This window comes from Carassius gibelio, chromosome A1 (genome assembly GCF_023724105.1).
Source record: "Carassius gibelio isolate Cgi1373 ecotype wild population from Czech Republic chromosome A1, carGib1.2-hapl.c, whole genome shotgun sequence".
Taxonomy (NCBI): Eukaryota; Metazoa; Chordata; class Actinopteri; order Cypriniformes; family Cyprinidae; genus Carassius; species Carassius gibelio.
Genome location: NC_068371.1, coordinates 17,156,040 through 17,170,242, shown reverse-complemented (window position 1 = coordinate 17,170,242; position 14,203 = coordinate 17,156,040). Strand labels below are relative to the sequence as shown.

At 35.8% G+C, this 14,203-nt stretch overlaps 1 protein-coding gene across 2 annotated transcripts; it reads left to right on the top strand.

Moving 5' to 3' along the window:
* Nucleotides 1-777: 777 nt before the first annotated feature.
* adprhl1 (ADP-ribosylhydrolase like 1) lies at nucleotides 778-13,985 on the top strand. 2 transcript variants are annotated; one of them, XM_052555675.1, is made up of 8 exons: nucleotides 778-1,151; nucleotides 3,529-3,693; nucleotides 4,106-4,231; nucleotides 4,317-4,457; nucleotides 4,554-4,678; nucleotides 8,764-8,896; nucleotides 9,147-9,300; nucleotides 11,462-13,985. In XM_052555675.1, exons 1-8 carry the CDS (start codon nucleotides 938-940, stop codon nucleotides 13,701-13,703), a joined length of 3,300 nt encoding a protein of 1,099 aa, XP_052411635.1. In that variant the 5' UTR covers nucleotides 778-937; the 3' UTR covers nucleotides 13,704-13,985. The 2 variants fall into 2 exon arrangements, with proteins under 2 accessions (XP_052411635.1, XP_052412362.1); XM_052556402.1 differs by lacking the exon at nucleotides 11,462-13,985 and having other exon boundaries at nucleotides 803-1,151; nucleotides 9,147-10,529.
* The last annotated feature ends 218 nt before the right edge of the window (nucleotides 13,986-14,203 follow it).

Genomic DNA, 14,203 nt, shown 5'->3' with positions numbered 1-14,203 from the left:
CTCATTCTCCACTATTATTATATTAATGCTGTGGTTCAAGTAAGAAAAAAAACATAGCTACGTGTTCTGTGCTAAACTAACTGAGACTTGTCATGGCACATTTCGCTTTGGATAAAAGCATCTGCTAAATGATTAAATGTAAATAGAAATTGATAAACTGGTAAGTTAACAACATTTGCAACCCATTTAAATTCTGTAACATGTTTCTGAGTGACAGTGAATGAGGAAACTGGAATTGACAGGGTTGTGAAAAGTAGGCTTTACGATTGGAGTCATGTGATAGGAGGAGTTCAGCCGAAAAGAAAGAGCATATCATTACATTCTGATTAGAATAACAAACACTAATAAATAATCACAAAAAACTAGGGTCACCATAATGTCGTGACTGGGAGTTCCTAAATTCCTAAAACATCTGGGTTTTGGCTTTGTTTTCCTATTGTTTCATACTTGCTGATGGTAATGACTGAAAAATAGTTGACCAACAGTGTTGCAGGCAGTGAACATAATCAGCCAGTCGTGGTCTGCGAGAAGGCTGATCAACAGAGAACAGTCCAATCAATGCAAATATGTGTACATACAATATAGAATAGACTCCAGCTGGAGTATAAGCTGCATAATTATTCAGTAGATCTTGTGTGTTTGGTGTGTGTGGGACAGTAATGTGCCGCTCTGAGTGTCCTGGAGCAGATGAGTGACCCTCTTACCCTGGTGCCACAGCTGTTGCCTTTTTAGGAGACACCTGATCGCAGCTCAGCACCGCCACACAAAGAGCTGCTGATAACGCCTGGAGCGAGTTCAGATGATGAAGCCATGCAGCAGTAAACAGTGGGCAGGGCTTCCAGAGACACACACGTACAGCTGTTGTGTCTGCGCTGAAGAAAGTCACCTCCAGCCGTTGAGGAGCTCAGTCTGATGCTGTAGGATCTCTGACACATTCATGGAAAAGTTCCAGGCTGCTCTGGTTCTCGGAGGAGTGGGAGATGCCCTGGGATACCGCAAGGGCCGGTGGGAAATGTGTATCTCAGGGAAACAGATTCAGCAGGAACTGGCCACTCTCGGGGGTCTTGGAGCCTTGAAGCTAGACGCTGATAACTGGCCGCTCAGTGACGGAGTGCTGATGCACATGACCACTGCAGAGGCCCTGATCACTGGTGAGGGAGACCGAAACAAAACTATATACACTAGGCCTTAAAAAGTTTTTTTTTTTTTTTTTTTAAAGAAATTAATCCTTTTACTTATCAAGGATGCATTAAGTTTAATCAAAATCGTCAGTAAAGACTTACAATGTCACAAAAGATTAACATTTAAAATAAATGCTTACAAGTTTCTTTCATGATTTTCATATTTATGTCCTTTCTTCTGTTTGTGACAGTATTTAATAATACCTATTTTTTATATCTTTCTTTAATCCATACAAGTCAAAATTATGTGATTAAAAAGTCTTAATTCTAAAATAAAATAACATTTTATAATTTTTTTTTATAATTTTCAATTTCTATCACATAATTATGGCTTAATAGTTCATAATTTTTAACTTTTTGGCATAATTGACTTTTTATCTAAATATTTCAAATAAATGCTATTCTTTTGATCTTTCTAGTCATCAAAGAACGCTGGAAAATGAAATGTATCACGGTTTTCACAAAAATATGACGCAGCACAGTGAATTCAACAGTGAAAATTATCAGAAACGTTTCTTGAGAAGCAAATCAGCATATAAGAATGATTTCTGAAGGATCATGCTAAAATTCAGCTGAGATCACAGGAATAAATTATTTTTTTTATATGTTAATTTACAAAAGAGTTATTTTAATTTGTTATAATATTATATTTTTGTTTACTGTATTTTTGATCGTGTAAATGCAGCCTTGGTGAGCAGAAGAGACTTCTTTCAAAAACGTACAAATGCCAAAACTTTTAACCGGATAAGTAAAAAACATTACAAAATTTTTTGCCTTAATTCTGTGAAACTTTCCATTCTCATTTCAGAACACTATGTGAATGTATTTGTTCCATATCTATAAATGTAACACTTAAGTCCATGTGTAAGCTCTTTCCGCTTGTGTTTGCTCTCAGAATAGGGATGAATCCATGTAAATCCCTCTTCTGGCCACAGCGACCCTCACTAACTCCCTCTGAAATGTGAATTGATGATAATACAGCAATCTTTCCTCACACAGACATGACTCGGATGCTTTCCTCCACATGACTCACACACACAGCCTGATAACGAACCCAGAATAGAGCTGCGGGTCACGGCGATCCGTTTGCATCCGTGACACACGCTAATCTCTGGGAGCGTCGTAAATAACATGAGCTTTAGTGAGGTCCAAGAGAGCTGTAATCCAGCAGTACCACCAAACCGCTTCATTCCCGGCACAGTAGACCCGAAATAGACCCTAATAGTGACCACGGTCCTCACCGCAGACAACACTGGCTCCTGCTGCTCGAACGAGCCACTTCACGCTTTGCTGGATTGAGTTCAAAGCTCACGAGGGTCGTGATGACTGTCAGTGGATCACAGTGCCACAGTCTATCTACACACAAATCAATTCAACTTTTTACATCATTTCAACTTTGTCAATAATTATCCATTTATAATCTTGTATATCTTATCTCATAATTTTGACTTTGATTTTGTCAGTTATAGCTTTCTATGTAATAACTGCATTTTTTCAAAAGCACTTCTTATCCACATTCCACACGATTTGACATACAAGACAAATACAACTTTTATTAGCTATATATATATATATCATTTGGTACAATGACTTTAAATAAATCTACAATCTACAAAAAGGCATATTTATGACAAAATATCTTTATCTTATACTTTTATTTTATCTTATATCATTATTTTTATCTTATAACTTTGTTCAAAAGACAATTATGACCTTACAATCATTTTGTCGCAATGTCATAATTTTCTTTTAACTTGCACTTGATTTACTTATTCGTTCCCTTGTTTTACGTAAAGTGATATAATAATTAGTTCCTCTGACCCTCATAAAATATTCATTCTAATTCCTTTCCGCATTCTCATAAATGCACTTACTTAAAAAAAAAGAGAGCTAATTACAACGACTTACTTAAAACAAGGGAAATAATTAGTCATGCACGATTTACTTTTTTCTTTTCTTTCTTTTTTTTTCTGCATGCAATGCCTCTGTAAACTCATCCGCATCGCAACACAATTTGATTGCAGAGACAAAAAACAACCACCGCAAATGAAACAAACTGGAGACTGTATCTTTGTCTCATATTGATTATGTTGAATCTGCAGGATTTACCAAGACCTAATAACAGCTCCTGCTGGTTCATGGACACACAAGCTTTCATCTGGCCTTCATCTGTTTGCTTTCGAAGCCCCAGAGGAGCACTAATGCCCTCAGAATGCCTAACATCCACCTCACATAAACACTCTAATCAGCTGCGGTTAATCACGGCTAAATTAGTCCTGACACATGACTGCTCCTGTGGATGCCACACATGCTCAAAGCGCCTGAGGATCTGATCATGTCTCATTAGATTACTGGTGTCTGGAGGATCTGTACCGGGAGCTGGTGCGGCTCTATGTGGAGGCCATGGTGCGTCTGCAGGGCCGAGTTCCAGAGCCCAGTACTGTGGAGGGATGCGTAAACCTCAAGCCACACAACTTCCTGTTAGCCTGGCACACACCATTCAATGAGAAAGGTACAGATGGGACACACACACTCTCACTGTGAATCACACTGAGGAACTGAATGGGGTAATTCATTCAGTAGGTTTGAATGTGAATTGCACTGGCCACAACATTTTGGATTTTAATTCTGAGTTGTTACAGTCATGTTGCAATTCTGTTTGCTCCCTCAATTCAAAATCTGAAATCGAATTGCAATTCAAAGACATTCTCGATTCAGTTCTGAATGGAGCTCAATATGCTGGACTGAAATATGGTAAAATGTGTTAAATTGATGATCATGTTAAACAAAAACATTGAATCAACGCAAAAGCAAGGGGCGGAATTGTGTAGAACTGCAGGAACGAGCGGTATTCCAGTTCTGATCTGTGATCAGTTAATGACAGAAACACTCAGTTAATGATCTGCATGTTGTTGTACATGCAGGTTCTGGTCACGGAGCTGCGACTAAAGCCATGTGTGTGGGTATGCGCTACTGGCAGCCCGAGCGGCTGGACAATCTGGTTGAAGTGAGCATAGAGACGGGCCGAATGACCCACAATCACCCCATAGGTGCCTCATCTGCTCCTGCTTCATCATATGAACATCCATCTGTTCTCAGTCAGTCTTTTACTGATGTGTCTTGTTCTGTGTGCAGGGTTCCTGGGCTCTCTGTGTACGGCTCTCTTCGCCTCATATGCCATCCAGGGTAAACCGCTGGTCAGCTGGGGTCGTGACCTCATGACGGTCATTCCCAAAGCGGAGGAATACTGCAGGAAAACTATCCGACATATGGCAGGTGAGTAGATCAGAGGTTTATAAATGTAATAAACATCTGAAAAAAAAGAACAAAAGGACAGAAAGTCTTGACAATGCATTTGCCTCTGTGGTCTAGAATATCAGGAGAAGTGGTTTTACTTTGAGGCCAAATGGCAGTTTTATCTGGAGGAGAGAGGAATAGAAGATGGTCAAAGTAAACCGATACTCCCTGACCGATATGATGTTGAAGAGACAGACAAGGTAAAACATACACAGACAGACACATTTATCGCACCACAGTCCTTTGGATTAATCACATTAACTAATCTCACCAAACAGACAGACACAAGTCACAATCAGAAATTTTCAGTTTTAATTTGATTTTTTTTGTCATAATTATGACCCCCCAAAAAAATTTTATCATGTATTTTGACTTTATTTAATGACTTAGTATTCCAAAACTCAAATTTTTTGTATCATAATTGTGCCATTTTATTCTCGTTATTTAGATTTTGTTTAATAGTGGTGACAATTTAACTCTTAATTTATCTTCTCATATTCTGAATTTATCTTGTAACTATAACTTAGTATTTCAAAATCATTTTGACTTTTTACCTGATAATTATCTTTTAGCTGTGACTTAGTATCTTACCATTCTGACTTTATGATAATAATTACTTTTTATCTAATAATTTCATACTTGGGACTTTCTCATATTTTTACTTTATCTTATCATTTTGACTTAGTATCTCAAAATTATATTATATATAATTAATATACATAATTATCACTTTTTTTTAAACATTTTTAACTATGAAACAATAAAAGATAAAATTGTAAAAGATTATTGTTTAAGCTACATGAATATAAAAATGCCTGTATCAGAATTAGGCTACCTATTTATTCACGCACAAGCAGCTCTGTTTCATCTCTGGAGACGTGTTCTGTCTTTGCGCTCACAAATTCCGCCTTGCAAATAGCAAATCCGCCATGGCATAAGCGCAGCTGCCTCTTAAAGGGAATGGGAGATGTCACTCTGATTGGTTTATTGTACGTTCCACCCAGAAAACATCAATTACTAATGAAGAGAATAGGGACAACCCGTTCAGACCATGCACCCGGGCACGCCGACCATTTTCCTGTCGTTAAACTAGCAAAAGTGGATTTGGACCTGCGCTTTAGACCATTCCCTTAGATTGTTAAAATAGAGCCCTTTAGCTTATAATTATGACTTATCTCATAACTTCAACTTTGTCATAATTGACTAGTTCTATCATAATTTCTAAACTACTGGAGAAGTCACTCATCATGAGTACTTGTGCTCACGGTGATCTGGGCCTGTATTCACAAAACATCTTAAGGCTAAAAGTAGCTCATAACTCGCCAACGTAGGAGAAAATCTTAAAAATAATGGCTGTGTCAATCCTAAATTTAGGAATCCTAAATTTTTGCTCTAAGACTGTTTCACAAAGCGTTATAGCTCGAAAACTAGCTCTTAAATCTGTGAAGGGTTAAGAGTAGTGAATAGGAGTCCTAAGTCACTAAGATCAAACCACAAACTATCCTAAAGTGGCTGTTGCCCGCGATTTGTCTCTGAATGTAAACAATTTAGAAACATTTGATGATAATGACCTTTCAAAAAGGTATCACCTTGGTTTGGGAGGTTATCCCAACTCTAAATTTTCCTTTGATTATATCCTTGTTTTCATTAACCAGTTGGGCAAGAAGTAACATCTGTTCTTATGTCCAGTTTTTTTTTTTTTTTTTTTTTTGCATGTATTACTATCAGCCATGATTATTCTACTCTGTTTATTAAAAGGCTGTTTATATACATATTCACTAACTGTTTACGAGAAGCACACATGTAAGAGGCTGACAATTAGATGGACATATACTTGTTTAATTAGTGACACTTAGCCTGCATTTTGAAATCTTTATTTGAATGTGGCAACATTTTTATTTTTAAATCTTTGTACATGGCAACATCTGCTCTACAATATTTCCATGAATAAATCTCTGTCAGAGAATATCAGCCAATCACTGTGTGCATAGTTAGTAAGCACGCTAACATCATCCAAAGCAACGAGGTCAACCCCGCCCTTTCTCTAAGACTTCTCTTCATTCCTTAGTACAAGTTTATCTCAGCAGCTTTATTTTTATTTATTTTTAGTATTTTTTTTTTTGGAGGTGGTGGCCCATTTTATTTATTTATTTTTATTTTTTATTTTTTATTTTTTTATTGCAAGCTAAAACATTGTATCTTATACAAGATAAAATATCAATGTCATACATACACATACAGAAGACAGAGGAACATACAAAACACCCCAAAAAACAAAAAAACAAAGAATAAAACACTAGATATAAATATCAATATAGTGATATATGCAGGTACATTGGTAGGTTTAAACAATGAGAAATTTTAGTGATGTAGATAGAGGCAATTTAGGAAAATCATAATAATTGTGACAGTGTTGTAGTAAAAGTAGTATACATACTACTATTAATAATAATAATTAAAACAAAAATAACAATAGTAGTAACAATAGTAGTGGTAATAGTGGTAATACTAATATACATGATAATAATAGTAACGGTGGTAGTAGTGGCAGTACTGTAATTATAATAATAATACTAATACCATAATTTAGGACATTATTCTCTATGCCTGGGGGGCATTTTTCTACTGCCAGCGAGCACAACCAAAAGACCTCTCCAACAAAGACACCTCCCTCGGATTCACCGATCCACCTGGCTCCCCCCATCACCCAACCCCATCAGTTAAGCTTCTATGTTTTGCTGGGTCTTCTTCAGTAAAATATGCTATGGCACCATTACAGGCACCTCCAGACCCGGCTCCCCTAGTCTGGTTGTGACCTGACAGGACCAAAGTCCATTTATTTTATTTTTTTTTCCTTTTAGGTAATCTATGGCTTGGACCCTAGCGTGCACTGGTTAGCTCCCTAGCCAGAGACACCACATCCAGCACAGATATCCTTCTAACACATTTATTTTGCATAGCAGAAGCCTACAATTGGGACAAAGGCGGTAAAAATGAGAGGCCAGAAAATCCATGAATCGGGTTACTAATGAATATGCCGACAGGACGTGCTAGTCATACCCACCGACAGCACCCAGAATAGTTGCCTGACCCAGATTAAAGAAAATAATACAAATGGTTTTATAATATCAATACAAATATCATCGTCCCTACTACCATCCTTACCAACAACAACAATAAATAATAATAATATGCAGCTTTTACATGTAAAACAAATAATATAGCTTATAGATCACAATATAAACACTTACAGGTATATGTATACACGATTGATGTCTTTAATAATACTCAGAGATTATTTATTATAGAAATAATTTATAATTATGCATATTGCACTTCTTTATTATTAATCCATTTAGTATACCCAAGATTTAAGTTGAGACATCGACTACCTAGCTAGTTTTAATCAATATTTAAGGGTGAGAGCAATGAACTGAAAATTTGATTAAATTTGTATAGATGATTTTTATTTGCTAACGATTGCTTCTCTTTAATAATGTGATCCCTTAATAGATGTAGCCATTGTGTTATTGATATTTGGTATTTATTTTTCCAATTGAGTAGTATTGTTTATAGCAGAGGTTTTGAATGTTCAAGGGGAGGGTTAATTTGAGATGTGTCACCTAAAAGACATAATAATGGGAGTGCATTAATTGTAATTTTAAAGAAATTGGATATTTTATTAGCGACATTTATCCAGAACTGATGAACTGGAGGGCATAGCCAGAATGCATGAAGGAAAGTGTCTGGTGTATTTACACTGCAGTTAGTGCATCTATCAGAAGTTACTAGTCCCATTTAAAACATCTTACGCTGTGTTATGCGTGTTCTGTGTATAAATTTATTCTGAATTAACTGGATGTTTCTACAAATTGTTTTCCAAAATTCATCGTTTGTGTTGATATTGAGATCTTTTTCCCATTGTTTAACTGGTGCTACTATTTTAGAGTCTATAGATGTGTGTTTTTGATGAATTACTAATTGTGGTGATATGTTTTAGAATTGGGGGAGGTTGTGCAATATCTTTGTTTCCAATTGTGGTTTTAAAAGAATTCCTGATTTGTAAGTAATAGTAATACTGTTCTTTTCCTAAGTTAAATTTCTGTCTTAGTTCTATAAATGTAGCGAAGGCGTTGCCAGTCTCAGCAGCTTTATGAATAGGTTTTAAGAGAAAACTCTTAGCTAAAATCTTTTACTGTTATATAGCAGAACTCTTAGTGGTAAGAAAAATGTTTTGTGAATACAGGCCCTGATCAATACATCTTTGCCGTGTATTTGTGTTCAGATGTACAAGCGCTGGAGTTCAGAGGGCTGTCCCGGACGCAGGGGTCACGATGCACCTATGATTGCGTACGACGCTCTGCTGGCAGCCGGATCCAGCTGGGAGGAGCTGTGCAAACGGGCCATGTTTCACGGAGGTCAGGAACCATTCAGAAACACATGGATCACAGCAGAAACATCAGCTGCTCAGTTTGTACTTGGGACAGAATCAGTTTAAAAAGATATTAATTCACTTTATTTTTTTAAGAGATTGGTTCAGTTGATCCAGAGTTTGTTTGTGTATAAAACATCAGTCGTTTAATCAGAAGCCTTTAGTTTTTATGTGGATTCACTGTGTGTGTGTGTGTTTGACAGTCAGATTGTGTGCCACTGTGAATGTTTATTCAGGTGAGAGCAGTGCGACTGGTTTGATCGCCGGCTGTCTTTACGGGCTGCTCTACGGGATCGACCAGGTTCCCGCTGGACTTTATCAGGATTTGGACAAAAGACAAAAACTGGAAGAACTGGGAGGACGATTATACCGAGCCGCGGCAGTAGAGAAGTAAAGCTGATGTCTGTGCCACCACTTTTATTAACAAACCTTCGAGTTAATCCCACATTTCAATGGACTTAGGCAATTTAGTTATCTTAAACCTGTAGCATTTGGAAAATATACAAAAATAATAAAAGTGCTATTTCTGCAAGAGATTATACGTGAACATTTGAAAAGAATTATGAATTGGGACATCAATATATTCGGTTACACTTTACATCAAGGTTCTATTAGTAAATGTTATTTAATGAATTCACTGTGAGCATGTCTAAGAAATTATACATTTTAAAATAAGTTAATAAAAATAAATAAAACCGTTCATTGTTAGTTCATGTTATCTCAGGTCCATTAAATATTAACAGATGAAACATTTTATTTAAATTATGTATTAGTACAAAAATATCGATGTAGGATTTATTCATTTTTTAATTGAAGTTAATAAATTTCCTAAATAAATGCAAAGAAATGGCAAGTAAAACATTGAGTAGAAGTATAAAGACTGAACTATATAAAACTATAAAATGTACTTCAGTAACTACAGCCTCTGTTTTATTTACAACTTAGAAAAATAATTTTCTACACCGTGAATACTGAAATTAAAATGAACTAGGATTAGTTAATGCTTTAAAATTATTTTCTAGTTCATGTTCTAGTTGTTAGTTCATGTTAACTAATGTAGTTAACTAATGTTAACAAATGGAACTATTGTGAAGTGTTATCAGATATATTGTGAATATGAATAACCTTATATGTGACTGACACAAGGTGGCACCAAACTCTTAACTGTGCTGTAACTCATGTTTACCTAGTAAATAAAAAGCTCTTTGAGTATTACCATCCTTCAATATTATCAGCTGGCTGCTTCAACATCATTACTCTAATAAAATAATGTTATCAGTTTTTCAGCGTGTTTAGCACATGAAATATTTATCATAATATCAGTTTTAAAAAATCTACCAGACTTTTGTGATGTTTTTGTAGTAACAATGAAGTGACACATGAAGTCACATGACATGAAGTCACTATATATTATGAAAACGGCACTGAGTCTATTTAGCCAATCAGATATGCTCTGTGTCTGTCAATCATGTTTTCTGACACTGGGTTGGCTGTTATATCTATGGAAGGTGGGGTTTAGGAGAAAGGGGGTGTGGTCAAAGTGATGTTCGATGTCTACACTCACAGAGTTCTCTTAACTTGAACACTTATTGACGGATTAAAGATTTATCTTAAGTCTTTTTTATGATCTCTTCAGTGACTCTTATGTACTTGAAATATTTTCCCTATAGAATCTTAAAGACTTTTAACTAACTGTGGTAATAATTCTGGATAACGTCTATTTCCTGATCTCTCTCCTTTTTTTTCTTCCTATTAGGAGTGCAAAAACATTCAACATAGGGTGAACACAACAACAAAAAACAAAACCAACAATGATAGTAACAGTAATGAAAAATAAGCAGAAATGACAAATGGGTAGAAGTAGGAGTATTTAAATAGTAATAGCATGTATAATAATAATGATAATAATATTTTGTGAGGACGGCAACAGTAATAACAATAACAGTGGTGATACTAATGTTAAATGATGGTGATAATATTTTGTGTGGACGGAAATAGTAGGCTAATATCAATAATAATTATAATAATAATAAAATGTATATCAGAAATAATAGCAACAATAATAACAGCAATAATAACAATAACAATAGTAATACTAAATATGGTTATGATGATAATATTTTGTATCGACAGCAATCGTAATATCATTAATAATATAATAACATTAATAACAATAACAATAATAACAATATTAATAATAAATGATAAAGATGGCGATGATGATAATATTTTGCATTGACGGCAACAGTAATATCAATAATAATAACAGTAATAATAATAATAAAGGTAAAATGAAAATAGAAATAGTAGTAATGAAATAATGAAATAATGGCACATAACTAACATATACCACACCTCTGTTTTGTTTTGTTTTCTTCTCATTCATAGTACAGTTATTATTTGTATGTATGCCTAAGCTGAGGTGATCTCACTGCATAACTAGTCATAAACTCTTCCCTTTGGCTGGTTCACTCTTATTCTGTACAGAAGAAGTCACATATAAGTTCTGTCACTCCTTTCTGAGTGCACAGAAAACACTTTTATTCCACAGAGCTCAGAGGGATAAGCAGCAGCTCTCCATCATCTCAACCCTGGATCGGCGAGCCATGAAACAGCTGATCCTGGATTGCACAACACATCCGGAGGTCAGGGCCATTCTGGAGAATCTTCTGCTTTACCAAAACCAAGACCTTCCAAACTCTCCGTCAGCAACCTTAGGAAGAGCCGGTCCACGTCTAACTGCCTTCCAGCTGCTCAGATCTAAGTTTCTGAGGAGTGTGCCGAAGCCAGCACTCACCCGCAGACGAGAGGTGGGCTCTCTGAACACAAAACAGTGGCATATTAAAGACACGAGCAGACTGAGAGCTGATTCAAGACCTGGGATGAAGAGAAAAACCTCCAAGGTTCAGAACATGCTGGAGAGATTTACAGCAGCAGAGAGCAACACCATAAAGAAACCACAAACCAACAGACGGACAGGCAGAATCATGTTTAGCAGTTTAATCAAGAGATTTGAGACTCTAGTGACGGAGCACAGCAGAAATGATTTGACACACAAGATCAAGAGACACAAGAATGAATCAACTGTTACACAGGAAACACTAAAACAACACAAGAACAAACCAACTGATTCACAAGAAATATTAAAGCAACACAAGAACGAATCAACCAATTCACAAGAAGAACTAAATCCATACAAAAACAAATCTACTGATTCACAAGAAGCACTAAATCAACACAAGTACATATCAACCGATTCAAAAGAAACAATAAAGCAATATGAGAATAAGTCAATTGATTCACTAGTACTAAAGCAACAAAAGAATGAATCAATTGATTCACAAGAGCCACAAAAGCAACACCCGAACAAATCAATTGATTTACAAGATACACTAAAGCAACAAAACAATGAATCAACTGATTTACAAGAAAGACTAACGCAACAGAAGAGCAAATCAAATGATGTACAAGAACCACTAGAGCATCAAGAGAATAAATCAACTGATTCACAAGAAGCACTAAAGCAACACAAGAACAAACCAACTGATTCACAAGAAGCACTAAAGCAACACAAGAACAAATCAAACATTGAACAAGAATCACTACAGGAACACAAGAATGAACCAACCAATTCAAAAGAAGAACTAAAGCAATATGAGAACAAATCAATTGATTCACAGGAAAGATTAAAGCAACTGAAAAATAAATCAAATGATGTGCCAGAAGCACTAAAGCAACACAAGAATGAATCAACTGATTCACAAGAAAGATTAAAGCAACTGAAGAACAAATCAAAGAATGTACAAAAACTACTAGAGCATCGTGAGAATAAATCAACTGATTCACAAGAAGCACTACAGCAACACATGAACAAACCAACTGATTCACAAGAAGCACTAAAGCAACAAAAGAACAAATCAAGCAACGAAAAAGAATCACTACAGGAACACACGAATGAACCAGTGAATTTAAAAGGAGCACTAAAGCAATATGAGAACAAATCAATTGATTCACAAGTACTGAAGCAACACAAGAATGAATCAACCAATTCACAAGAAGGACTAAAGCAACACAAGAATGAATCCATTTTTTTGCAGGAATCACAAATGCAATATGAGAACAAATCAACCGATTCACAAGAGACATTAAAGCAACACAAGTACAACCTATCAGATTCACAAAAAGTACTAATTCAACACAAGAATGAACCACCAAATTCACAAGAAGTAATAAATCAAGATGAGAACAAATCAACTGATTCACAAGAACACTGGAATCAAACTACAGGAGCGAGTGACAAAGACTCAGCAGGACAGAAAGAGCTCAGACTTCAGGAGCTGAGTGAGACCTTCAGTCTAGAAATGAAGGATGCATGTGTTTCTGATGCAACTCTGAAAGAGTGTCAAGCTGAGGAAAGATCAGGACATCAGTGTCTCAATGGAGTCAAGATGCATCTGGACTCAGTCGGTTCATCTCCTGAGGTTTGTTTGGACATGAACTCAAAAACAACTCTCAGACAGACTTTAGAGATGAACACACAGATTCTACAGAAACCTGGAGTACTAAAGAACTCAGACGATACAAGTGACCTCATCGTTAGTGCTTCTGATGGGCAGATTTCATCTGAGCTGAAGGTTGTGGAAATGAAGGACCAACAAACAAAGGATGAAAACGCATGTCATCTTTCAAAAGGAGAAACACCAAAGTATAGGAGTATGAATTACTGTGACCCTTCAGTGAGACTCACCTACATCCCCAAAACCATCAGATTCACTGACACCTTCAACTTCTGAAGACGTGTTTTGATTTGATTTTTTGTGCATGTCAGAATTAACATTATTTATTGCATGTGTCACATCCATCAGATGCAGGTTTAATCACGGTTATGTCAGATCGAATTTATCCACATCATATATTTCATACACTAAACAGTAGCTGTGAGGCTCATGTAGAACAATTTGTTTTTGTTTTCAGATGCTGTTTTTCTGTGGTGTGTGAGTTTGTTTCACAAGAGAAAAAAATTAAAAAGGTCATATTTGTCACATAATTCTGATGTTTTTTTTTCAGTATTACGAGATAAAAACTCGAAATTTGAGAAAAAAGTCAGAATTGTCGCAATTCAAGAAATGCCACATTATTATTATTTTTATTCTGTGGTGAAAAAAATGAATTGTGAGATGCAAGTTTGTTTTCTATTCTGAATTTCTCACAATTTTGATGTATTTATTTTTCTTTGAATTTTGAGTTTAAATTCTGAATCCTGACATTTCCCAAATCTGAAAGAGAGAGAGAG